Genomic DNA, 27,934 nt, shown 5'->3' with positions numbered 1-27,934 from the left:
AATTTGGCAGCGTCTGACATATTGACACATCTCATCACTACAGGCAGCCCCCTGTTGTTTAGTCACTGTGTTCCTTCGCGAATCAAAGACTGAGGAGTCAGACATGAGAAAGGCTGCCTTTATACACTGGGCCAACACAAACAATGGCCTGTGCCAGTGTAGACGGCCGGGCCGGGAGGCGCTCCTCCTCGGGGCTCAATAGCTGTAGTGTTTCTGCTGTGGGCTTTTTCGGACGCCACGGCGGCACCGTCAGCTTTTGCCAGCCAGAGAAAGGGGCGGCAGAGCACAGCGAAGTCTATCTATACCTGGAGTCCTGGCTGGTGGAGTTGAGGGCTTTAGGGGAAGGCGAAGGCGAAGTGAACTTGTGCTAAAGTGATTAGACAGCTGCTGTGTGCGGAGAGGTGAGTAGTGGAGGAATGTAAGCCATGGCAGTCTGAGTATTGTAGGAATGTAAAGGTTTTGATCTGTGCTTCCTCCCCTTCATCTGTTTCTTCTCAGCCTTAATCCCTCATCTCTGTCAGCACATTGTGGAGCGGAGAGTGGGGCTGTGTGGTTCGATTCACAGACCGGTGGAGCCGATGCAGAATCACTCATTTAACAACATTCATCAATTCAGAACCGTCAGTGCAATTAAAATCTCTGTCTTACTAGAAACCTATTTATACTAGAGTCAAGTCTAAACCATAACACCATTTCACGCTTGGCTGCTAATGAGATCGTGTGAGTGTTGTTGTTGTTTTTTTGTTTTTTTTTAATGATTTAGCAACACAACATGTTGAAGACGATCAGCTGTTTATCTGATCACTGATGCAGTCGACAATGAATGGAATTTGATTGAAACAGCAATTACAGTCATTGTAAGCCTTCCAGTCAATTTACCCAGTTCAATGATGTCATTTAGCTCATGGCTCCAAATTGATTGCATTTCCAGGCACACACACACACACACACATCCAACCACACACACACACACACACATAATTATTTTAGGAACATGTCTGGTTTATGTCGAAGCAGAGATATGTTTCTTTTATTATTCTCTGGGATTATGCTGATGGATGGCTCCTGGAAATCAGTTTTGGAAGTAGGGCAGCAGAGAGACGGAGGTTTTAAAGTCTTTGGCTGATGTTTGGCTATATGCAAATCGTGAGTCTGTGAGATGATTGATGGGCCACTGTGGTGCTGTTAGGTAAGAACGCAGATGCCGTAGGAAGGTTGTGATTGAAAAGTGTCAGAGACGTCTGAACATTTTCTTGTTTTGTCATTTAAAATGTGCATATTTACATCTAGCCTATAGTTAATTCAGAATTGAACAAGTTGACGTGCAGTTGCAGTTGCTTGTATTGCAGGCTGTGTAGTTATTTGCTTTCATTTTTGCATTAAAATAAATTAGAGTTTAATACAGTACATTACAAAAAAACAACAGATTTTCAGTGTAATCTCTGAAGAAGAGTGATGTAGATGTAGATGTAGATGTAGGTCACGCTGTGCCACCTTGTCCCAATACATGCACAGTGCATGCAGGACTTTCTCTGTGGGGGCCTTGAGACAGGTGTGAGTCTGACACTGCTTCAAATAGATTATTGCAGTGACCCCCAATCCACCCGCCACCCCCTCCCACGCCCACACACGTCCCCCCAACCAGAAAAAGCCGGTCGGGTCTGCTACATCCTACAGCCTTTTAAACAACGCAGGCGCCCTCCCGACTTGAAGCCACGACAAACATGTCTGACCTCACTCGTCCTAAATGACATCAGTGCCACATGCCCCCACCACAACACCACCCACTGGCCTAGTATGCAGTCTCCTAGGGAACATGTAGTATGATTTCCAACCAGTGGGTGGCACTGTCCCTCTGAAAGCTCGCTGTGTGTGGACTCGTCAGACAACAAGGTCTCTTGACAGGTCTGTTTTGTCGGGGCCTGGATGTCCTGTCACGGTCCTGTGACCATCCTGCCCCACCGCAAGTATTTATACCCACTGCGGCTTGTGTCACATTTACAGTCCAGGCTGCTCTGGGCACTAAAGGCAGCAGCTAGGGACACCATCTTAAATCTTGCACTGTTTTCCAAGCTGACCTCAAAATTTCACCGTGTCATCGAAAAAAACGCCGCACACTGATCTGCCACAAAGTGAGAGATAATGAGAGGAAATCAGCGGGGCATTCAACGGCCAGCTTTTTGTCTTCGTCCTCTTGTTCTTCACAATGTTGCTCATCTCACATACGGTGTTTACCAGAGTGTGTCGCCTCACATGGGTCTATTTATAGCAGAGGAGAATTGTGCTGTAGTGTGTTTCTGTGCTGGGGAGGGGCTGTGTGCGAAGGGCTTCGGAGAAATACAGTATCTGGTAATGGAGTGAAGTGAAAGGGAAATATCGTAAATGGACAAACAGGGCCGGCTTCTAATAATGGTAACCGCACAAAATACATGACCTCTATCTGCCTTTTGTGGAGAGCAAGGGAGTGATAACGTGTGCGTGCAATCAGGAGGGGTAGGCCTTTGAAGTCCTGTGTTTGCCGTGGCTCCATGAAATGTATTTTTCTTTGCAGAGCTGCATACACAGACAGAAGTGCACAAACATGTGGTGGAGTTGTAAAGTAAGTGTTTGTTTGGTTTCCAGCGCAAGGGTGTCATTTTATCCATGCATTCTCTCTGCCCACTAAGTTGTTTGGAGAATGGAAGAAGAAAAAAAAATGGGAGGAAAAATGCCCAGGAACAAGTCTCTAGATGCCCACATTCATGATTTTGGGCAGTTTAGCGTCTCCACCCCACCTGACTTGCATATGTCTTTGGAATGTGAGAGGAAACCAGAGGACACCTACGCAAACACAGAAAAGAGAACATGCAAAAAAAAACTCCACCCAGAAAAGACTGAGGAGCTAATCCAGATCCCTCTTTGCCTCAGGTGCTACTTTAATGGTGCTGATTTAATACCTAACCCCTATAATACTGGTGATAAAACTGTGAGTCAAAACAGTAAAATATTTGGTTGAATGTTTGCCCTCAGTGCAGCGCTGCAGCCAAGAGAGCGGAGGCTAAGATTTGAAAAAAAAAGAAAAAGATGAGCAACCAATATTACAAATTACAGATACCACTTTTCATAATTTTATGCCAATCTGGTTGCAGTTTAGTGTTCATGCGTGCAAATGGTATCAATCTTCTCATCCATCCCAAAGCCCCAAAACGTCAAGCTGTACTCTTTTCAAGAATAAGTTTACAAGCCCTCGGTCCTGACCAGATGTTCAACACCAGCTTTTTTTGCTATATTTGACAATTTTTTGGTTCTTCATGCTGCAAAACACTTTCCAGTCTTTTCCGTGTGTCTGGACAAACAGATTGTTTCTGTCTGGATTGGAATTACTCAGCGATGAACAGGAGAAAAAGAGAAAAGCCTCTGAGCCATCACTTGCCACTGATGAACTTTGATCATTCCCATAGGATCCCACAGGCAACACATCTGCTCTAGCTTTGCTGCCAGGATGTGATGAGCAGAGGCACCATATCCTTTAATTACTCTCATTTCAGCTCTATTTATACATCTGCTGCCAGATTGCTCCTATGTACAGAAATTCTTTGTTCCTGAGAATTTACAAGGAAAGTGTGTTTCTTTTTTTTCTTTTTCTATACAGATTCGTTTGTGTTCACAAAGCTATGCTGGGCCACTACATCTCATTTAGTATGCTCTTGTATCAAACGATGACATCAGCCCGTTCTAATTGTTTCCAGACCAGGCCAGGGCTGAGTTTTCCTTTTATTTTCCATTTCTTAGCACAAGTCTCAGCATCCAGCAAAGAGAAGCAGATAATGAGAAACGGTGCATGATGTCATGTAGACGAAGCACGCGCGGCGCCAAAACCTTGTGACCAACCTTCCAGGAAGTTATCACTTTCCTCTGTCATTTCCTCTGCTGTCTTTTCCTCCAGCTCTGTCTTTTTTCATTCTGTATGCTTTGGGAAAATCCGAGTTTTCCCTGCTCTTCGGATAATGTTCAGGTGCTACATGTGTGGGAACGCACCCGATAAAGGCGTTTTTGTGTTTGTGGGGTCTGACCTGCGGGTGACCCCCTTTTGGCCTCGTCCCAAGTGTAATATATCAGATTTTTCTTGACTCTAAAATGAGAAGGAAGAGGAAAAGAAGGGAAGGCGCTGAAAGTAAACGGGAGGGGAGGGGAGTGGGCTCGAACGCAGGGAGACCATATGTATTGAGTTGAAGAAATGGCGTTTTATGAGCGCAGAGTGGGCCTCAGCCTGGAATTCTCAATGACATCATTCTGGAGCAGAGCGCTGTGCAGCCAGGAGTCAGGAGATGGAGAGGGCCTTCGCTCAACCCGAGGGGGGGGTTGGAGGGGGACTACTAGACTGCAGAGCGAACCTCTAGAAGAGGAGGACAGAGACACAAAGACAGGCACATAGAGAGAAATATACAACCTCATTAAGTGTTTATAAGTTTGTCAGAACTCTTTCACGAGGAATTCAACTAATTTGATCATTTCGGCGGAGCTCTCTCCGTAATGCTGCCCTTGAGCCTCAGACTGAAACAATCACGACAGGCTCGGGCTTTTAAAAAGCATCACATGCTTATACCTTCGAAATGAGACCGTCGTGATATTGCCTCATATCGAATTCCCAAACAAATAAAACTCCAGTTAGACAATCCCAGTGGTCTGCAGACACAACAAATCCTGCACTGGGGCTAATATCTAATATCATGCACACATTTCAGATGCTAAATGCCTGTCTCCATCTGCACCTCGTTGGTGACAAAATGCGACTAAATGACAGCGATAATGAGCCCGCCAGTTTTATTAAAGGGACTGTCTTAAATGTCTTCTGTTCCTTGTTTTTTTTTTTTCTTTCTTTCTTTTGTTTTGTTTACAGGAACTCAGGAACAAATGGATTTCAGTAGGAGTGGAGGGATCGCGTGATAGTTGAGCTCTGTAAGTTGAGTCAAGTGTCTGCAGCTCTACGCGGCATTAGCAGCTGTAGTCACCAGAGTAGAGGGGCCAAGGTCTCCAACTGAAATAGATCAGTTGGCTCGGGCCACTGCCTGTCTGCCTTTCTGTAGTGCATATAATGATTCTGCCTGAGTCACACATGGCAAGTAAGTCTGTGCATATCCTCTGCTGTGATTTATGCCACATGTTAAGATATGCAAACTTTTTTTTCCCCTCCCCCTCCTTTACAGTAACTCTTTCCTTTCGCCTTGTCTTTCATTCTGCATCTCGGTCGTTTGAAGGCTCAGATAAAACAGTCCAGGGAAGGTGATCATTTTAAGGGCTCTGGTCTGTAATTAGGGGACATCAACATCTCCCTCTTGAGACTGGTGTGTGTGTGTGTGTGTGTCTGTAGATGATTGGTGTCCCTGTAAACTGGCTCCATGTGGGAGCCATTCTCCTCTGTTTCCTGTGCCTGTTGTCATTAGATAGAAAATACCTTTGACTTGGGGGCAGTTTACCCCAACCCTCTTCCCCTCAGAGGGGTGATTAGTCTCTGGCCTGTCAAAACGACTCTGTGAAGTCCGGAGACAAGACAACGTCACTTCATGGGTCTGCTGCGGTGTGGGAAACTGGATGGACGTCCTGGTGGGCGCAGCAGCAGCAGCGATGGACGATGGTACAATATGGGGTGGGCATCTTAGCAGCAAAACTGGTTTAAAAGAGGTAGAAAATAAATGGAAGTGAGAGGAGAACAGCCGTTATACTACTGCAGCAAAGAGGCGCAGAATCCTCTCTGGGTCTTTTCTTAGAGCCCATCTTGACAGTCACTTCTCAGCCCTGAAAGGCTCTATTAATAGAGGTGCTCTCTTGTATTTGCCATCTCTACCCACTATGTCCTTTTTCCTCTGTGTAAAAAAAAAAAAAAGACTAACAAAAGATACCTCTGACATTCAAACACTCCCTAACCGCTCTCTATCTCTGCTTCATGCCAGACTCCCCATACGCTTTGTACCTTTTTTTTTTTTTTTACCTGTTTCACTATTCTTTCATCTACTATACCTATATGCACCTAACTGGATCAAGCTGTCACTCTATCCCCCCCCCTCCTCCCTCCCTCCCTCCCTCCTCTATGTGCTTTATCGTTCATGCCTAGCTCTCGCTGTCTCTCGCTCTCCCTTTTCATGTTTGACATTCTCTGATAAAATGCCTGAAAATTGTAATTTTCTTTTCTATGTCACTTACTCCAGGGTCACTCATGTGCCCCCCCCCCCCCTCCCCTCCTACCCGCACGATTAATGTTGTGGCAGGAGGTGTTTCATCCCCTTCTCTCTCTCTCTCTCTTTCTACCCAGCTACAGAGTCACCACCACGCTCTCACACCCTCTCTCCCTCCCCAGCACCCCGCCCCCTTCCATACTGCTCAGGGCCTGGCAGAAGCCCACACTCCCCGTCTCCGAGCCTCCGCCCCCCATTCCCACCTCTCCCACCCCCCCGCTTATACTCCTACTAGCCCGGCGCACCGAGGACAGAGAGGAAGAAAGAGGAAAAAGAAAGAGCCCCACTTGTCTGTCAGAGATTACAGGCTGCTGCCACTTATACCGACCATCCACGCCTATAACTGTGCATAGGAAGCTGCTTTCACAAGGCAAAGACATGGGAATAATGTGTGTGAGGAGCAGACAGCTACACACACGCGCTATAGTAGTAGATGGCAGCTTTGTGATCTGTATGTGTAGTTGGTGAAGCCTTTTAGTGCAGAAATGGGGACCGGTGAGTGGGACCACTAATGTTTTGGAGTACATCGTCTTGTGAGTGCCGGCCAGCATGTGGTGTTTGCAGTGTAACTCAGAGAAGACCCAGTCACTGCTGGAGCTGGAGCTGAATGGCTGGTAAGAGGAATAAGAGAGTGTGAAATGCGAGTGTGTTTGTTTAACTGTGTGTGTGTATGTGTTTTTTTGCGTGCGTGCATGTGCTCGTGTGTTTTGTCATTGGATGAGGTTACACCAAGCTGCAAGAGCTCATAAGGCTTTGTTTAATAAACAGCACAGGGACAGTACATGCGTGTGTTGTGGAAAGAGCACATTACACACTGTTTTAAATGGCTTCTAATGTGTGTGTGTGTGTCTGTGTGAGTGTTTTTCTTTTTTATATAATCCACACTAGAAGATGACAGGATTAATGTGAAGCCTCGAGCTCAGTCACGAAGATCAGGAATCCTAAAGTGGGGTCTGCCATTTCGACTTTGACGCCCTCACAATGGAAAACAGATCACGTCCCCCTCTCTGAGTCACTGTATGTGTGTGTGTGTGTCCTATCATGGTGTGTTTAGTCTTACTGTACAGAATCCATCTGTGAGTCTGATTGCCCCCCTCCCTCGGTCCCTGTCTCTGTCTCTGTCTCTCTTGTGTTCGGTTGAAGGGCATTCCTGTGGTGTGTCGTGGCCCTCCTGCTTACTGGCTGTGACTGTGTGGTTTTTCATAGTCCCGTCTTCAAGGGCAGGTGCTGAGTGTGGAGGAGAGTTCAATTATTCATTATTGGGAGATAATGACAGCAGCTCCGTTGTACGTTGTTGTTGTTGTTGTTGTTGTTGCTGTTGCTGTTGTTGTGAGAGTGTTGACAGGAGGAGGAGGAGGAGGAGGAGGAAGGATGTCTTGATTCAGACAGAATGAGGCCTGGTAGTTCACAAGGGAATAGTATTGATTTCCGATTACTTAAATTAACAAGTATGTGGATAGCATTAACAAAACATCAGTCAACTGCTCATCACTCGTTTGGAACATCTGTGCTGCGCTAATGAAGTTGTTGAAGTTATCGTGAAAAAATCTGGAGACTTGAATTCATCCATGAAAGTGTTAAGACTGCTAATTGCCTTCAATAGGTTGTGATAGTTGGTCGAGTGACGGTCTACAATATGATAACATAAAAGTTTGATCTTTCACATGCAGATGGAAGTCATCCATCAGACTGTTGTCCATGTGGATGCATTCAGCACTGTGAGGTTCAGTTGGGTTAGCTTTACATTAATAACTCATGTGTCTCTGTTCAGTTTTAAATGACATGGAAGATGACAGGCTTCTGATTTGTGGAGACACCGGAGTCCTAACAGCTCTAAAAACTGGAGTAGCTACACGACTTACAGTAGTTACCATGACTCAACCATGAGTCCTCTGAGGCTCCAGTCGACTGTCTGCTGTCTGCTGCAAACTCTCAGGAGTGACTCTGTCAGTGCGCCGGCCAGCGCTGCTTTCCAGTTTGCAGCTGTGTCAGACAGTAAATCCCCCCGACCCGCTCCTCGCTGTCTTTTTATTGCTGTTGCAAAATCATCCATTAGTTCTGTTATTGGTGCTGAAGTGGCCGATACATCCGAGTGTTTACTGGCAGGTTTACCTTTTTAATGCCGTGCTTCATTAACATGTTACTGTGTGGTCTCCTCACCTCACATCTGTATTTATGAGCTCTCTCTCTCTCTCTGTGAGCAAGAGCAAACATCTGCTTTTGTTGTGTTTGGAGGAGCACATGTTGTCGGTGCGTGTGTGTGTGGGGTGGGAATTTTGATTATGGAAGATTGTGTTTGGTTTGATTGGAAGGGTCACTTCACTGGCTGTGTGTTTACATACACACATAAAAATATGGTAATTGTGAGAAGTCACGCCAAGGCCGGAAAAACTTATGTTGCTCTAGCATCAGTGCTTTCAACTGGTCAAAATAAATCAAGCCACAGTAATTTGACTACTCTATATCCTTAACCTGAGGGAGGTTTATTTAATTTTATGTTAATACAAATGTTCACCAAATCAGATTACTGAGAGTTAACCAGATTAGGCTACTGTTGCATGCATGTAAGTACTTGTATTATCTGGAGAGACTTTCCCATAAATATATAGCATATTTCTAATTTGAATGGTTTCTAGAGTTCACAACTAAGTGAATGGGGAATTCAATTATGCTTTCTTAAACGTATATTAACTGAGAGAGCAGACGTGTTAAAATTGGTGGACTCTGTGAGCCTTCGTTAGGGAGTTGTGTTAGTTCCACACTGCAGCTTTCTCTTCCTCCATAGCTCCTGCCTGCACTTCATTAGCCTTGTTCTATTCCCAGAACTCCTGTAGATGTGACTCCTCTTTTCCGGGATGGAGGAATGTTTCTCCCCCAGGTCCGACTGATGGAATGGGTTGAGGCCTGGACAGGGGCCTGGGCCTGTTTGTTCAGGATGTGTTGAGAGGGAAGAAGGGAGGAAAGAGAGATGGTCGAGTCCCCCCCCCCCCAACTCCTCCCCTTCTCTCTGGCCCACCCCCCAAATCCCTGGATCCCATGGCTGAAAATCACTGCCAGCTGAGCTGACATGCTTATCCTTGCCTACATCAGGACTAACTGGGGGCTCCAGGTGGATAAAGAACCAGACACCGTTAGCATGCGGTTGCTAATACACGTCAGATCGTATTTCAAGGGGGCTGAACTGTCACCACCAGGAAGTGGTCTTGAGACAGCCGTCGTTGCTTCATCCTTTTACCACCGACAACACAACTCGTTGCAAGTTGTGTCCGAGCCATGTGTAGTAACTTCTGCCTCCTCCGTGCAATAACGTCGTCACGTAACTTCCTGATCCACTGTAGCTCACTCCCTCTCTTTCCCCCTTCAAAATCCATTACAGCTTAAAACATCAGCTCTTAAAACGCTGCTCTCTTTTCCCTCTTTTTCCCCCCTTTTTTTCCCGCCATCAGGAGCAACTGACCTCACTCTATACAGAGTAATTCAGTGACCTCAGAGCAAAAAGTACTGCAGCACTTATTCCCACTGTACGCCCACAATATCACTCTGGATGCTTGGTTGGTAGAAAGCGAAGCAGAAAGTACAAAATGGAAGTTGAAAGATGCTGGCTTCAGGTCTCAGCGGAGAATGGCAAAACCTATACTTACTTACTTTGACTTTATTTCAGCCACATAGGTCCATATTAATATACATAAAATAATAAAATAAAATAAAAACATAGGCTACAGGACATATGGGAGAGCAAACCTCAGAGGAGCACTGTAGTAGCTATTAAAAGCAGCTTGTAGTTTATTGTATTTTCATTTATTTAATACTGACTCATTCCCACAGCCATGTTGCCATGTTGGATTAATTGAAACATTAATTTATTTTGGTTCATAAATAATTACAAGCAATTATGCAAAACAATGGCAAGGCAATTACTTGCTACAAAATAGTTCAGTAGGAAACAAAACAACATAATATAATGAAACTGAGCATCTGTAGCTTTGCTAGCTGTTATGTGAGGCTGGATAGAGAGAAGCTCTGCTTTGAGGTCAATCTCTAAGAAGACATACAGTGCACGACAAATAATGTTACAACAGACTGAACACAGGAGTTTGCATCAAAAGCAAAGAGCAAACAAAAAGTTAAAAATACTCTACTGTACTTGATCACATGTTTTTGCTTGAATTCCTTCTAACAGTTTTAGAATATATTTAGCGTAAGTGTGCGGCATGGTTTCACTTCCTGTTTCATAATATTTCACCCTCAAACTGACATTGAATTATTATTTTTTGCTTGTCCTTTCCACCAAAGTCATATAGGATTTTTTTTCTTCATTTCTATGTATATAAATACACTACCTGTCGTCATCACGTTATTCAGGCCAGTAATCAAAATCCTAATGAAGAAATCACAAAACGAAAAATTACCACCGGCTGTATCCTGGTGCTGCGACAGCATGCAAGGTGTGACTTTTAACTCGAGGGACGGCGGCTTCACAGTTTGTCATGACAGATGGTCGGGGAGATTCGTCCCAGTGGCGGTTATGCAATGGAGTATGATTTTCAGTGTGTGTTGTGCAAGGTTTTATGTTGGTCCAGCAGCATGAAGGCCTTCTCTTTCGGCTTGGTCGTTATGCGCTGGTCCCCACTTTCAAACACTGTGTGTGTGTGTGTGTGTAACTGTTCCCCCGAGGGACTCACTAAGCATTTGCCTACCATGTGTGTCACCGTGGCCTTGACTGACTCTGAATGGGTCATCTCTTCTGTGACAGAGAGGCCACGTTATGTGATGCACAAGAATTCACTCTGCTGCAGCATTTGGTGGAATAAAACACCTGCACTTCTTGGAGAACATCATAATATTTCCGTATTTGCATCCAAGCACCATCTGAGCTGTTGGAACCAGAATAAAGATTTTCTGGAAGCTGTTTATCATAACAACAATAATTGGTGGGACTTTGGCAGACAAATTCAGGCTAACATGTTCATCCTCAAATATTTGGTTGAAAAACAATAGTACCTTTTTTTGGACGGGAGATTATTCCCTAAAGTATTTCTAGAAAAGTGATACGTCTGAGATAAACAAAGTGATGTATGAGTCACCAACATTGAGCTTTTTAGTTTATATTTACTTTATATTACATTTCTATGTATGTTTTTTTACACTGTAAGACATGAATATGCAGACATATGTGTGAAATGGAAGTAACTGACGAATATGTAGTGTAGTACATATAGTGACAGGTTACACCCTCGAGTCTGATATTTTTCTAGGCTTTACGGGAACAGAGGTTGTATGTATGTAGATAACTTTGGTAAACATTTGTTGGCATGCTGTGCTCACTAATCAGTAAATCTATAGGAGGTAAACAGGACATGACAAACTCACTCAAAAGAAAAAAGAGTTTACAAAAGCATCTGCTGTGCCGTCTGAACTTTTGACCATGTTCAGTTCCACTTTTTTCACTCCGCACTGCTTGCCGACGAGCTCTTCTCTCCGAGTGTTGATTGGAGGCTGTCTAATGAAGGAAGTGGATTGTGTACACTGTATGGGTGTGTCGAGTCACAGTTCAAACACATTAGTCTACCAGAGAACAGTGAATGCACTGTACCATGACGGAGAGGAAATATTGCTGTAGTGTATAGTGTTAGTTGTTGAGCAGGTGGTCACCACATACACCCACATCTCAGCTATTTCAAAGGCACCGCTGGAAATATTGTTTGCTGTGTCACTCTTCTCCAAACTGGACTTTGTAACATGTATTGGAACAGCGTGTCGTCGCTCCGGCAAACATGATGCAACTCCCATTGGTCACTGATTGGCTCATAATGTGGCATAAACTTTAGTTTCCTGGAGGAGCCCGTGTACTCTGGACTTGACGAGGCTGAAAGAATGGTGGACAAGATATGGAGGAAGAGTTGGCACTTTATAGAAAGTAGACGGTCTTTTCGCAATAAGCAAAGCCCTAGTAAAACGGCAGAATGTAAGAGTGAGTGAGTAACCTCTTGATTTTTTTTTTCAACATTAATTATGTAAGAGTGGGAATCTCTCGAGGACGGGAGGATGTGTTCAATATTTGGAGAGTTTTTATGTCGTGTTTGAATATTCTGCCTGTAACACAGCTACGAGAGCCTGTCATCATTACAGAAATACTGACCAGCTTAAGGCATCTTACAGTTCAGTAAATTGCTGGTTATATGTATATGATGAAGAAGCTGGGAATCAACACATCCGAGCTTCACTCATTTACACACTCCACAGTTGGCCTAATGCCGTACTCATACATTACAGACTTAAATGACTGATTTTAAGACTTTCTGGTATACAGCATATTCATAACTTCCTGTAGTTAAGATACATTTTGGTCACATTTCCATCTTGTGATGGGTGAGCAAGACAGTGATTAATCAGATGACACTTCAACATCACAGTATGACTCTGAATTCTAGTGAATTGTCATTGCACAACTCTCTCAGTGTAAAGATGAAATCTCTAACCATCCCTGTGTTCTCTCGCTGCAGTGTGGAGGGGGATGGACGATCCAATGAGAGTGGCCCTTCCCTGGATGGTGGAGCCAGCTACGGCCAGGGCCCGGTGACTCACGGCTCGGCCATCAGCCCCGACCGATTTGACAGCCCCCTTTACGGCCACGGGGTCCAGCCCGGGCCCCAGAGGCCCCGTCGGCCCAAGCTACAGCACTCGCAGTCCATCCTCCGTAAGCAGGCTGAGGAGGAGGCCATCAAACGGTCACGCTCGCTCTCTGAGAGCTATGAGCTCTCCGCTGACCTCCAGGATAAACAGGTACTTCAAACAGCTTTGCTGCAGAGTTTGTTTTGGAGTTGGCCCTGGTTTCACATGCTCTCACGACACCAGATAGATTAAGACAGCTGGGTTTTTTTTGTTGTTGTTGTTTTTTTTTGCAGTGTATGTATTGCTTATCACCAACCCAGCTGTGTGAGATGATTAAAAAGTGAAGTTTTATTGCTGGATTGTGACAGACCCGCTGTCAACAGGGAGAAACAAATTATCAATAACATCCAGGAAGATGACAACAAGTTAAGAAAACCAATTAGATGTTCCGTCGGCGTCATAGTTTCACAGTGTAATTGCTCTGCTTTCTCTCTCTCCAGGTGGAGATGCTGGAGCGTAAATATGGGGGACGATTCATAACTCGGCATGCGGCCCGCACCATCCAGACAGCTTTCCGCCAGTACCAGATGAACAAGAACTTTGAACGTCTTCGGAGCTCTATGTCCGAGAACCGCATGTCCAGACGCATCGTTCTGTCCAACATGAGGATGCAGCTCTCGTTCGAGGGCCCCGAGAAAGTGCACAGCTCCTATTTCGAAGGCAGGCAGGTGTCCATGACTGAGGACGGCACCCCGCTGTCCATGGTGCAGTCCGAATGTGGAGATATAGAGGTTCACCAACAGGCCAACATGGCGTCTCACCCGCCTCCGCAGAGCGACCTGACGGACGCCATCACGGAGCTGGAGGACGCCTTCTCCCGGCAGGTCAAATCTCTGGCCGAGTCGATAGACGACGCACTGAACTGTCGCAGCCTTCAGGGGGACGAGGGCCCCGACCCCGAGGCCATGGGCTGCTCCGAGGTGGAGAGGGAAATGCCCTATCAGGTGAAGTCCCACCGACGGGCGGCCGGACGCATGCACGACGAAACGCTGGCGTCGTACAGCGATGTCACTCTGTTCATCGACGAGGAGGACATGTCCCCCTCTATGGCGCTGTCGAGGTCGGGGGACCAGCCCTCCAGCACGGAATCAGACTTGCGGTTGCGGTCGGTCAACTCCTCCCAGGAGTACTGGCCCATTGACCCCAAAGACGAGGGTCGTGAGACAGACACGAGCTGCCGCAGCACTCCCTCTCTGGAGTGCCAAGAGCAGCGTCTTAGAATGGACCATCTTCCTCTGTTGACCATCGAACCTCCCAGCGACAGCTCCGTGGAGCTCAGCGACCGGTCCGACCGAGGCTCCGTCAAACGGCCGCCCGTGTACGAAACGCACGGCCACATCGTGACGTCATCCCAGGCGAGCCCCAAACACATTTCCCACGGGCCCCCGCCGCGGGCCCCCTCCCGCGACGACGACGCGCCCCTGCGTCACCGCCACCGCCAGCTGGAGAGCCACCTAGCCATTAACGGCTCGGCGAACCGACAGAGCAAGTCGGAGTCGGACTTCTCCGACGGGGACAACGACAGCATCAACAGCACATCCAACTCTAACGACACCATCAACTGCAGCTCCGAGTCCTCGTCGAGAGACAGCCTGCGGGAGCAGACGCTCAGCAAGCAGACGTACCACAAAGAGACCCGCAACAGCTGGGACTCGCCCATCTTCAGTAACGATGTGATTCGCAAGAGGCACTACCGCATCGGCCTGAACCTCTTCAACAAGTAGGTGCTCGGCTCTGATGGAGCAGGAGCTTGATCAGTGTGTTTGGAGTTAATGATGTTTGAGAGGAAGTCATTCACTCACCACTCTGAGTGTTGACCTATGAACTCTAATCAGCTGCATTCATATTCAGATTTATAGATATTTTGACAGATCTTTGCATAGGAACACGATCTGATCATTTGCATCTAGTGTAACTGTTTTTCTCTTTATGATACTGATAAAACTGAAATTGTTATTCCTCCAAACATCTGTCCTAAAGAGAGATCTATAGAGAGAAACTTTGATTCAAACTGAAACAGCCACATGAGGATGACGTGTCAGGTTGAGAGAAGTCAACTGTTTTAGGGCTGTGGTAATAATTACCTAACTTCACTGCAATGTAGCCCTTTCAATTCAAATTCAAATCTTTATTGTCATATATACTGAAGACAGCGTCATACAGTACAATGAAATTCTTACTCCGTGATGATACCTCCTCCATTTACCTGTTTGTTTTGTGTTCCAGATACTAATTCACAATGAGAACTGGATTAACAATTAATAGATCATTATTGATCATAAAATTGCGTGTCTACGTTTGATTTTTCAGGAAGCCGGAGAAAGGCATCCAGTACCTGACTGAGAGGGGATTCATCCCTGACACACCGGTCGGTGTGGCTCACTTCCTGCTGCAGAGGAAGGGCCTGAGCAGGCAGATGATTGGAGAGTTCCTTGGTAATCGACAGAAACAGTTCAACAGAGATGTTTTAGAGTAAGTTTTTTTTTTCACACACCTCTTCCCTAAACTTTAATACAATTAGATACAAGTAATTAATGTAACCAAAGCTATTAAACCTAAATTAGTTTAAATATACAGGATCATTGTCCACATGCATACTCCAACACAAAGATAAAGATATCCTCCTGTTGCAGCTCAGCTCTGTAAGATAATTAGAATCGGTGATGATGAGCAGGAAAAAAAAAACTTGTTGTATGCCATGTTTGTATTTCTCTCAACATCTGTCTCTTTGTGCACCAGCTGTGTGGTGGATGAAATGGACTTCCAGAGCATGGAGCTGGACGAGGCCCTCAGAAAGTTTCAGAACCACATCCGTGTCCAGGGCGAGGCCCAGAAGGTGGAGCGGCTCATCGAAGCTTTCAGGTGAGATGACTCACTCACTTATCAGTTATCAGACAGATACTGTGTTCATACTTTGTGTAGATCCCTGAAATCAGGAAGGTTTCAAACCAAGAGCCTCTTAAGGGAACATTCCCAGGATTATTAAACCACAATAATAATCCCGAACACATACTCTATTTACATGTATTTCCATACTGTTTTTGTGTTAAGAGAACCGGCTCTAGCAAAACTTCTGCTTTCCTTAGGCAACATTCAAAACGACATTTCCTCTCTGTGAGCACAATCCGTCTGAGTGTATTTTGTAAACTGTGTTTGGTCGTGAGTCGAGGGTTTGATCACGTTTTTTTCTCCCCTCTCTTGTCTCCAGCCAGCGCTACTGCATCTGTAATCCCACAGTGGTGCGACAGTTCAGAAACCCCGACACCATCTTCATCCTGGCCTTCGCCATCATCCTCCTCAACACTGACATGTACAGCCCCAATGTCAAGCCGGAGAGGAAGATGAAGATGGAGGATTTTATCAAGAACTTAAGAGGTAATAAAAGTCACTAATGTGAGGCAACGTTTCCGATTTTCTGTTTCCTGGCATGTCAGAATGTGCTCCACGTGAAATTTAGCTATTGGACATAACATAAAACTTTAAATTTCACCTCAGGGTATTTTTTTGTGTTGACTGTTACTTTGAATGTCACTTACTTACATTTAACTGATTAGCTTTATTAACTCCTTTCAAATGAAACCATTTCTGGTGTTTCCAATGCCAGTGACTCTTTACATGGTAACTCAGCTCCTCGCTGCGTCTCTTCCAGGTGTGGACGATGGCGAGGACATCCCCAGGGAGACTCTGGTCGGTATCTATGAGAGGATCCGTAAGCGTGAGCTCAAAACCAACGAAGACCACGTCTCGCAGGTGCAGAAGGTTGAGAAGCTCATAGTGGGAAAGAAACCAGTGAGTAATATTTATTATCTCTTCTAAAATAAATCACCAAAACACAGATCAATATCTTTCTTTTTATTCATTGTCAGTGAAAGGCACAATTTCACTGTGTTGAATGTAATTTATTAAGTGCTTACACTGCTATATATCCTGCTAGAATCACTTTATATAGATTTCAATGCAATTTCTCTCCAGATTTTCTAACCCTGAACATAGATAGATTCAGTCTTAGGAGGGATAGGGAGATTTAGAAAGCCTTTAGTACCAGTGGGTGTTGTTGTGCGAATAGGGATTCACGCCAGGGTTTAGACCTTCACGCTGGTGGTTTTAACACACCCAAAGCCCTTGAGCAACGTCTCCCTGCGTTACAGTCCAATGAAAAATGGACACATGCTGCCACCTCTCTACATTACTGTCCCCACCTAGTTTTGGAGGGAGAAGTAGTTGCAGTGTTTGACCGACCACCATATGTTATATTGCAATAACCCATCGTTTCTGTAATTATTACTCAGTTTATATTAAAACTGAACCCGAGCTATTATCAAATTTAGTTCTGACTGTGCTCCAGCCCCTCAGGAGCCGAGAAACAGCATTTCATGCAGTATTCTGCAGGTAATGATGTCTCTCTCATGTGTGAAGGTTAAAAGCGTGATTAACCTATGCAGCCTCAGGGAGAGGTTTGTCTTGTTTCACTCTGTTTCCAGTGGGTTTTGAATCTCCTCTGTTCTGCCAGGAATAATTGAATGTATTGAAAAATTATCCCTTGTCACTATTTAGCAGCAGAATTAAAAGCCCGGGAGGTTAAAGCTCTTTAACGCAAAAACCACAATGGAATTCCACCTCATAATAATCTGGTCCACTGGTGCAGCACGGAGTGAGTTTTTAGAAAAATGATCCCTCTGAAGCGCAGCACAGACAGACAGACACCTTGTATACAGAACTATTAAGGAGCCTGTATCATTATAACAACTTCAATAGTCTTTAGGTGAAGAGTCTGCAAGGAGAAATCCTTATATGAGCTCATTACTCTCATGTAATCAGAGGCAATAGTGTAAATAATGCAAACATAACAGCTGCATATAACATCATCGTTGTCTTCTGTTTTTAGATCGGATCGCTCCATCACGGCCTCGGATGTGTAAGTAGTCAAATACTGTATATTGTACTTGTAATTGTACTGTATTTGATTGTCTTTCATTCATCATTTTACTACCATGTGCACAACGTTCTGCCTCTGTCCCTGCTCATTGTAGCTAATGCACATCACACATGTAGTTTTAGAGTCAAATTACCTATAAAGACAAGAATGTTTGACCCCCCGAAGCTCCACATCTGTTATGGAGAGATGAGCAGTTGTTACTGAATCCTGTCGACAGGATCAACAGACGTGAACTCTTAGGCAGCAAGTCTGTGCCAAGCAGGGTGCACGCCACACTGATGCCTCTCTCTTACAAAATATACTGCATTTAGCCTATTGTGTAAGAGTGATTATTATCAAAATGACAAAGCCAAATAGCATTTGCGTCCCTTGCAACACATTAACGTTTATTATAGAGTATTTTCCATCAATATGTCTTTTCCTGTGTGGCAGGACACAACTAAGTTCACTTTAACAACAGAGTTGACATCAGTGCATGCGGTAACCTGTATAAAAATAAAGGTAACCCTAGCAACCATACATTTACCAGTTATTTTTCAGTGGTGAAACAAATCTCTGTGTTAAAATAGCAGCAAATGAAACATGGATTTTGTTTCCTAGCTTCCACTTTCCATCTCCCTGCATTATACATTAGACTATACAATGCACAGTGAGATAACAAAAGCATATCCTATTTTTCCTGCAGGGAGTCGTTATTCACATAGCAAGGTGTCCTGATAGAAAAGAAATTACATCTTTCTGCTTTTTATTCTACTTTTCATTGCCAACAGTTTTGTGTATATGAAATAATGTATTGTTGCTAACACATTAAATCGTTTGCGGTAATACATCATCCCACATGTGGCTTCACTCCTTGTTCTATTGCCAGTCCACAGTTTTCCCCCGAGTGCGGCGTTTTGAATAGAAGTGCTTTTACTCTCATGATTCATGTGATCTGCTCGTGAACACTGAAGGAGAATGAATCGCGTCTTAAATTTTTGTTATTGTCAACAAATCCCAAGACAGAACAAAAGCGTGTTGCTGCTCGACCTATCAATAATGCTTTCCTCACTTCAACTCTAAACCCGCCCCCCCCTCCATCCCACCGGAAACCTAAATCTATAAAAATGAGACCAGAAGGCACACTTTAATTTTAGAAAAGAGCAGACAGTTTCTGAAAGCAGCTGTCCGCTGTGGTTTTAGTTAGTGTTTCTCTGTCAGAAGTAAACGGTGCATTCATTTAGGGCTATTTTCAGTTGTGGATTTGGTGCATTGTATTTACTGTATTCCGCAGCAGGAAAATGCATGTGGGAGCAATTTAAAATCATCCGAATAGTCGCCATGTTGTGATGTTACCTTTGACTTGATCCTTTCGTGGTGCATACTAATTCGTCAGGAGCATCCAAATTGAAGCTTATAGGTTCTGTGGTGAATGCAAAACACATAGGTGGAATAACTAAGTCATGCTTGGCTACAGCTTCTTTAAATTCTGCTCAGGGGGGGACAGGGTGACTTTTGTTCCTTATTACTTTGTGGACTGAGGCCATGATGACCTCTGAAGTGTTGCTATCTGTGCCCTTTTTTCTACCTTGTAGGTGCTGTCACTGCCTCATCGCCGACTGGTGTGTTACTGCCGCCTGTTTGAAGTGCCAGATCCCAACAAGCTTCAGAAGCTGGGCCTGCATCAGCGGGAGATCTTCCTGTTCAATGACCTCCTAGTGGTAAAAGCCCTTTCCTTCCCTCTTCCTTTTCCTCTCCTCCTCTCTCCTCTCCCCTCCGTTTTAGACCGATCTCTCTCTCTCTCTCACATTATTCCAGGTAACCAAGATTTTCCAGAAGAAGAAGAACTCGGTGACGTACAGCTTCAGACAGTCCTTCTCTCTCTATGGGATGCAAGTCATGCTGTTTGAAAATCAGTGTAAGTGGCAGAGAGGGCGTATTCTTTTATTTTTCGTTTCATTTTCTGTGGCATTATTGTCATAGCCGACAGTGTTTACATCACAGGTTTTGATTCAGCACAGCGAACGGGGAAGTCAAAGCGATGGGCTGTGACATTGTTTACACTCTGCCAACTTCAGACAGATTCGTCCAATGTGTTTTAACTCGGTTTTGATCAATGGCCCGTGTGTAAAGTTCTCTCCCTCTCTGTTTGCCATCACCCCAGATTACCCAAATGGAATCAGACTTACATCAGCGATACCAGGTGCGGACATCAAAGTCCTCATCAACTTTAACGCGCCCAACCCCCAGGACCGCAAGAAGTTCACAGACGACCTACGAGAGTCCATTGCCGAGGTCCAGGAAATGGAGAAATACAGAATAGAGTGTGAGCTGCCCCCCTTTTTCCTCCCATCCCCCTCTTCTCTTACTCTGTCTACCTCAGGCTGTGTAAAGTAGAAACAGGGCATGGTCCTCATTACTCAACTGTGGCAGTTTACGAGGGAGAATGTTTACAGAGTTCACAGGATGGCGAGCAGCAGAGAGCTGTTTTTTTTTTTTTTTTGGACATTAAAAAGGCAACTCCACTATGACCTGCATAAGCAGGATGTTGGAAATGGTGTTCAATAGATCAATAGTGGACATTGAGACATGAGTTTCAGACAAGCAAGCTGTATATGCAGCTGAATAATGTTAACTGACAAGTTTGAAAGTCGGCCTCTGGTCAGAGGGAGCTGCAAAACCACTGCCACTTACCTCAGTCTTTCCTTGGCTCCTGTCCACAGCCGAGCTGGAGAAGCAGAAGGGGGTGGTGAGGCCCAGCATGTCTCAGAGCTCCGGGCTGAAGAAGGAAGCTGGCAACGGCGGCATGAACCGTGCCAGTCTGGACGACACCTATGCCATGGGAGAGGGCCTGAAGAGGAGCGCCCTCAGCAGCTCCCTGCGAGACCTCTCCGAAGCAGGTACAGCCAAACATCTTTGTTTGTTTTTTTTGTTTTTTTTTAAAACCGGCCGGTTCTTTCATGGAAAAGTGCTCTACTTCTGTCATCCGCCTCTCTGTGATGACACCAAGGGGATAAAAAAATAGCAAAATGTTGTTTTCTCACGGCACCATACATTGACTTCAGAGTTCTCCCCTTTAAATCCACTATCTAACTCACTCATGACTGGACAGTTTGGTTAAGACAGTGTTCTTTGTTTTCTAGAGACTTAAGGTGTTGCTCCACCGTTTCACAATCCAAAGACTGAATACAGACCTATTTGAGAAGAAGCTAATTGTTGAGAAAGTTAAGATTGATTTCCTTAGATCTGTCTTCTCAGTGGTGAATGAAATTGATGGGCAGTTGTCACCCCTAATCATTTGGATGAGTTTACATTACATTCCCATTCATGTTTTTAATGTCACTTTTTCTTTGTCTTTTTTTTTTTTTTACTCAGCACTTATGCATTCCTAAATTTCTTTTGATCCAAAGACATTTCATGATAATCTTAATGTTTTCCTCAAAAAAAAAAAAAAAACTCATGCGACATCTCCTCTCACGTATATTTGTGAACCAAACAAAGCGCTGATGTTTACCATTCTTAAGCCGAGACGAGATGGAGATCTAGTTTCAGCCTTGGCGTTAACAGTCATCTCACATCCATGAATATCAGTGTTTAACACAGCCGCTGTGTCTCTGAAGCAAGAATACATTTCATTCATTACAGATAACAGCTATGTGAAGTTATCAGGTGATTAACTTGATAACAAAATGAAATCCAGTCAGGGGTCTGCCTCACTGATACTTGCTTTGTTCTTATGATCACTTCTTCAATGGGGATGATAGGTCAGACAGTGAAGGAGTCCCTAGGAGTCCCTTCGCCCTCCTGTCTCCTGTGATTTTTTTTTTTCTTTTCTTTATTCCCGATGCAGGATGTGGCATGTTAGTGGGGTCATTTTTGTTAAGTGTTATCATTTTGTTTGTTTTTTTGTTCTTATTTTTCCTGCCATACTCCATTCCATGTGTATTTACTGTGTTTCTTTCTCCATACACATCGGGTATTTCCCTGTTTATGTGTGATTATTGGTCATGTATCATTGGCTGAGTGTGCCTAACAACGGCAAAAGTGCTCTGTTCGCCCTCAGACCTGTATATGCCTGTACATCCCATGTGCAACAACCACTGTATTGCTTTTGATGTGTCTCCTCCTTTGTGACTGTCACTGAGACTGGCTACCTTAGACCCTTCAGAAAATCTACATCTGGTGGCAACGTTAACAACCAGTTGTCATATTTTCTTAATACAAAAATCTGGGAAAACAAATTTGCATAGGCATCAACCCAAGTTTTTTTTTTTTTTTTTGTAGTATCCTGCAATCTTTTGGTAAAACATTTTCCTTGAGAATACATTCAAATTTTTTAAAAAGCCTCCAGTATAAAGTGCGTTTTCAAATCTTAAACCCACTTAAATTTCGATGCAATATAAAAGCTTTCAACCCAAGTGAAGATGAAGCTTCGCTGTACAGTTAGCCACAGTGCCACCTCTCACCCACCACACACTCCCAGACCTGAACGCCCTCTCCCCTTCCCGCCCATATTTGGACCTTTTACTCACAGTCACAATCCATTGCACTGCCCCCTACGGGACGGGTGGGCGGCCTTAAACGTCTGTAGTCGATCCAGGAGTGCTGTCGATCTCTAATCTGTGGTATTGCATGTCTCGGGCAGGCAAGCGGGGGCGTCGCAGCAGTGCAGGATCACTAGACAGCAATATGGAAGTAAGTTTGAAGCAGCTGGTATCCAAGCTACTCTCTATGTGATGATGTGCACTGTGAAAACATACCATTTATTTTTTGGTCTTACACCTTTGCTTCATAGACTCAGTCCATTTGTTTGGATCATTTATTTTTCTTCCTGGGATGCCTTATAACCTGCTTGCCTCAGTTAGTGTGCATGTATGGGTTGCCTGCCTCTGATCGTGCCCCTTTTTTTGGAAGCCAGAGATCTCCTGTTTTGGTCATTGGTTATATGACCGATATACACTTTTATCTTCAAACAAGCATGACTCTACTAATCCCTCCTCTAATCCCTCCCCTTGTCGCCTGTCTCTGTCCTTCATTCAATCACATCCCAAGCGGTTTTCATTTGGTTCTTCTTCTCTGTGGCAGGGTGGTAGCTCTGTAAGACACTAGAAACCAGTACCTGTCCTGCAGCCTCTCTCCCTGTCCGGGTCTTTCTTTCTTTTTTTTTGTTTTCCCCCTTTTATCCCCGACTTCTCTTTAATGCTGTAAGTTTCAGGGAGGAACTTAGCCTTCTTTTGTCTATGAGGTCTACTGATGGGTTTCACATTGACTTCTAAAAAGATGTGGATTTCATTCATTCATCTTTCACTCATTTCACGTGTCCATGAGTTCATGTGTTGGGTTTGAAGTCTGGGACCCTGAAAATTTCATTCTGCTTTCAAAGTCGTCATACAGTACGGTCTTTCTCCAGTCTTAGATGAAGCATGTGGCAAAGTAGGGAAAAGCTCTTCTTTTTTTTTTTTATAGGAGAATTCATTCCTGGTTAGTGAGTAGTGTTGGACCAGAGCAGGTGGGGGGGAAAGTGTCCAGGCCTGTTGAGAAGTCTGCACACAAGAACGTAGCTCCTCCTCCTGCCTTCTGACGTCTAGTTGAATGCTAATGTGTGGATGATGAGTTTGCCTGTCACATCCTCTGCATGTGGAAACTATGCCTCCATTGATTATAACATGTTGCATGTGTGACTCTTAGAGGGTTTGGCACACTGACTGCAATGAAGATGAAATGTTGTCTTTTCTGCCCTTGTCGATGTCATTATTTGTGTTTCTAATGGTGATTACTTTTGTTACAGATTTACTGTTTTCAGGCCAGTTAGCCCCTTAACAACAGCTGCTTTGAATACAAGCTCCTCTCATCAGGGAGTGTGTTTGTCCCAAGCTGAAATATTCCTAGTGTTGCTGCTGCCGATCATGACAACATTTTTAGTTTCTCATTTGCATGCCCTATAACATTTTGCTACTTGTTTACCTAAAATAAGACAAGTGTGAATTCATCCTGCTGGTGCCTTGCAGCTGTAGTTTAGTAGCTGTTGTGCAGTAGCACGGTGTCTGACTCTGACGGACATGCTGTTGCCTTGTTTCCTTCCTGCAGGGGTCCATCATTAGCAGTCCACACACACGCCGGAGAGCCACCACGCCGCGCGAGGGCGCACCCCGCGGTGGCGGCGGCGGCGGCGGCGGCCAAGGCCAACAACAACAACCCTCCATCCCTAACTCAGCATCGACTTCCATCCTCGGGTCGCTCTTCGGCAGCAAGCGAGGCAAACCGCCATCCCAGGGCCACCCCCCTTACCCTCCGGCCGGCCACCCCACCCTCATATCCCATAAGCCCCACCCGACCAACCTGCACCACACGGCACAGGTGGTACACACAGTGCAGACCTCCCAACACCCGGGTCACCACCCCCAGTACTGCCAAGTCCCACAGAACCCGCCGCCTTACCACCACCACCACCACTACCACCCGCCTCCGCACACGCAGTACCACCAGCACCCGGCCTACGCCTCGCACGCGCACCAACACGCCCACTCGCAGCAGCAGCAGCAGCAGCAGCAGCAGCAGCAGCAGCAGCAGCAGCAGCACAGCCATTACAGCCAGCATTCCCATCACTCCTCACACTCGTCCCAGCACGGTTCCCACCACCACAGTCAGCAGCCGGGTTCGGCGCCTGGCGGACCCAAACCCAAACACAGTGGCATCAGCACCGTAGTGTGATGCTCCGAACACGAGAGAGGAGAGGAGAGGAGAGGAGGAAGCGTAGAGGAGCGGGACTGTAATGAAAGAAGGACAATTGCTTACACCAAAGGGACTGACAGCATAACTCTATGGCCTGTCCACTGTGTTTTAACTGCTGCTGTGATGGAAACCGGTCACACGCAGTCACCTTTTTCACCTCCAGGTCCAACAAATATGCAGGATGGAAATCGGACTCAAATCTTCCACTAGGGGCCTTTTACTAGTTTGCCTGATCATGGGCTCGGCCCTATCAGGGTTTTGGGAGTGGGTGCGGGAGAGGGGGGGGGGGGGGGGGGTTCTGTACAGGAAGATGCTCTTTGTTTTCCACACACACAAACACAAACACTCACAAAACGCCCGGCCGTGTCGGCTGAAGAGAAAAAAGTGTTTATTTTTTTCTCGGCAAGTCGCTCCCCACTGCTTCACCCCCTCAATAGCCCCCCCCGTCTTTACCTTTGCGTAATCAGGAGGGAAGACGACCTGGGACCGTGAGAACATGGCTGACTGTTTTCTCTGTCACAGTGACGGCATAATAATTCCTCGTGCACAGCCTTTTTCGGAAGTCAACTCTCAACTCCTTGGTTTTTGCAGATCCTCCCCATCATATGAATGCTATTTGTTGTTGCCTCCCGTAGAGCTCATACGTAGTGAAGAACCTAGGTATAATCATTTCACACTAACTTAAATCAAAGGACAGGTAAACAACTGAGTCGACCATCTCAGTCATAGTAGTTCTAGTGCTGTATTTACTGTAGATGACAGCTATATGTGTTGTCTCCTAGTTCTCATAAATAAATGTGCCAATTATTAATGCATAATCTATTTAGTCAAGACTTCATGTACAGTATATATTGTGCGTAAAGTAATTTGTAAGATTATACTTACAATTATTATTATCAGCAAAAATGAATTTTATCAGTATTATACTGACTCTGTGGTAACGGGATGTAGACCTGAAAGGAGTGAACTCCCATTCAGTCCAGCCTATAATCTATTAATCTATTCTGGAAGTTTTTTTGCCTTTCAAATGGATCAGACAGAGACTCTGGGCGGCAGCTGTTGCATATGGGCCTGACAAAGTGCTGTGCTGTCACAGCCGAGGCCTCGAAGCAGACTTCCTGTCAACTCTCACAAATGATACCACGGCCTGATCGGTTGTTTTAATCTCAGTTTATGGCTGCTTAAACTGTAAAAAAAAAGAAAAAAAAAAAGATGACAAATAAAGAGAAATAGCAAAAGACGCTCTGCGGCTGAGTTCACGTTACAGATGGACCCACAGACCGTGTTGAACACGTGAAGTCTGTCGCCTTTAGCGTATACAACAGCTGCTCTCTCCTGACTCTGCAAATCAAAAACAGAAATACTTTTCAAAATCTTCTTTTGCCTTGTTTAGTATATTTTTTTTATTCACCGACAAGGTTTTGATGAGTGAATAAAATCGGTTCTTACATAGTGAAGTATTTTTTTCATCGTTTTTCTATCATGTGTGCAATATCTTTGTACTGATTTTGTACATTAAGAACAAGCAAGGTGTCCCTCCAATTTGTGCGTTTTTTCATGTTGCGTCCTTATTTATTTATTTTCTTTTTTGTTTTGTTTTTAACCCCGTCAGAGTCTTTCAGTAAATTAATGTGTGGCTGTCCTCGTGGTCTTACGAGTGGTACAGACTCGGAGTTCAGTGGAATATCTAGTGAGTGATTTTTTTTTTTTCAGTTTTTGTTTTGTTCTGTTTTTGTTTTGCATGTAATGTTATTGATGTGAGGCTATCCTCTGCACATTGTATAACAAAATCAGTGTTACCATAGCAAGTTTAAGTGCAATCATGTTCAGAAAATGCAGACTTGTACTTAAGAGTGGAGGGAAGTCTGTTATCTTGTTGTCCAGGATGAGATTCAGGTGAAAAAAAAAATCTTTTCTTTTTTTTTTTCATTTAAGAATATATAAATACTTACTTATACAGTTCACAGTAGAAAGAGGAATGTGTGTATATATTTTAATAAAAAGGAATATGCTTCTCTTTGGGCTGAACAGAAATATTTTGCTGGATAAGCACATATGAAAGAACACTTTCATTTTTTTCAGGAAATGCAGTTATAATATACAAAATGCAAACTGAACAAAGGAACTGGGTATATGTAAAGAATAACTTTATACATTCTACAAATAAGAGTCTATTCTAGTGTGTAAATTAGTGACTGTAATCTGTTTGTCCCAATATTCAGGTTGTAAATGTATTTTAACATTCACAAAGAAAACCATTGCCATAAGTCAGGCTTACTCTCACACATTAACGAAGAAGGTTCAGATGGCCGACATATCACACATGTGGGACATTAATGATCAGCTGAATGTGTCTTTCCATTGATTCCAATATTTTTGCTATAATTCTGAAATCTTGGGATGATGTAAAACCGAGGAATCTGTTTCTTTTATTTCCGTGTGTGCGTGCGTGTGTGTGTGTGTGTGTGTGGTTGTTGTAGTGCTTCCAGTGTCTACAGTCATTATTTGTGAGAAAGTACCCCAACAATGCACTGCATGGATCTGATGCATCATGTTGTCCTATTCACTGTGAGCTGATGGGATGAAGAAAAAAAAATCAGCCTATAAATTTTGACTTCTGCTTTGTTTTTTTTGTTTGTTTTTTTGTTTTTGACTAATTGTGACTTTTTTTTTTTTCCTGATGTTGACGTGTTCTCGTTGTTCCATGTTAGGCTGGTAGTTATCGAAGCTCAGCATGCATTTCATCAACAAAGCCATTGTGTAAATTACAAACATAAAGAACATTGCACTTCTGTTGCTGAGGGCTCGCATCATGTAAATATGGGATTTTGATGTGTAAACTGAAACTGTGTGGTTCTAAGGGTTTGTCTTTATGAAGCTGTAAAGGGACCAAGACAAAGGGGCTAATGGAGCTGTACATAATGTGTATATGATCAGTACTCTATTCTGATATCTGCAGTCAAGGTCAGGATGTATATACATCACCTCATAGACGGATGTGAGGGGTGATATATGAACATATCGATTGTCTCCGCCATTTGCTGTAGAAATTAAAAAAAACTGACTGTTAGAAAGTTTGTTGCCATTTACATTCAGCTCTTTTCATACATCCTCCCTCACACACACACACACAAACACACATACGAACACATGAATACGGTTCACACGGACACATGTACACACATCCTGCTCCGAGCTGTTCAGTGTGGCGTGAGACACTTTTTCTTTTCTTAAAAAAAAAGGATAAGACGAGAACGGCCTCATTTATATGTGCATTCTGTTTGTACAGTGAGTAGTGAGTCAGTAAAGACCCCAGTTATTGTAAAACTTCAACTGTGACAATGTTGAGAACGCAAAATAAACGAATATATGACTTATGGTACCCATGTGTTGTTTTGTGCTC

At 44.4% G+C, this 27,934-nt stretch overlaps 1 protein-coding gene across 4 annotated transcripts; it reads left to right on the top strand.

The window, feature by feature from the left end:
- Nucleotides 1-569: 569 nt before the first annotated feature.
- iqsec1a (IQ motif and Sec7 domain ArfGEF 1a) lies at nucleotides 570-27,899 on the top strand (the record flags this gene model as incomplete). Of its 4 annotated transcripts, none has more annotated exons than XM_083975493.1 (14): nucleotides 570-620; nucleotides 12,716-12,995; nucleotides 13,325-14,604; nucleotides 15,195-15,356; nucleotides 15,624-15,746; nucleotides 16,093-16,259; nucleotides 16,534-16,673; nucleotides 17,770-17,799; nucleotides 19,395-19,520; nucleotides 19,618-19,717; nucleotides 19,964-20,125; nucleotides 20,523-20,699; nucleotides 22,445-22,494; nucleotides 23,887-27,899. In XM_083975493.1, 12 exons carry the CDS (start codon nucleotides 13,331-13,333, stop codon nucleotides 24,508-24,510), a joined length of 3,135 nt encoding a protein of 1,044 aa, XP_083831619.1. In that variant the 3' UTR covers nucleotides 24,511-27,899. The 4 variants fall into 4 exon arrangements, with proteins under 4 accessions (XP_083831619.1, XP_083831618.1, XP_083831617.1 ...); XM_083975492.1 differs by lacking the exon at nucleotides 570-620 and adding an exon at nucleotides 6,762-6,826; XM_083975491.1 differs by lacking the exon at nucleotides 570-620 and adding an exon at nucleotides 11,921-12,187.
- Nucleotides 27,900-27,934: the final 35 nt, after the last annotated feature.

Source organism: Trachurus trachurus (genome assembly GCF_905171665.1).
Source record: "Trachurus trachurus genome assembly, chromosome: 7".
In the NCBI taxonomy this organism is placed as follows: Eukaryota; Metazoa; Chordata; class Actinopteri; order Carangiformes; family Carangidae; genus Trachurus; species Trachurus trachurus.
This window is presented reverse-complemented; position numbering and strand designations above follow the sequence as displayed.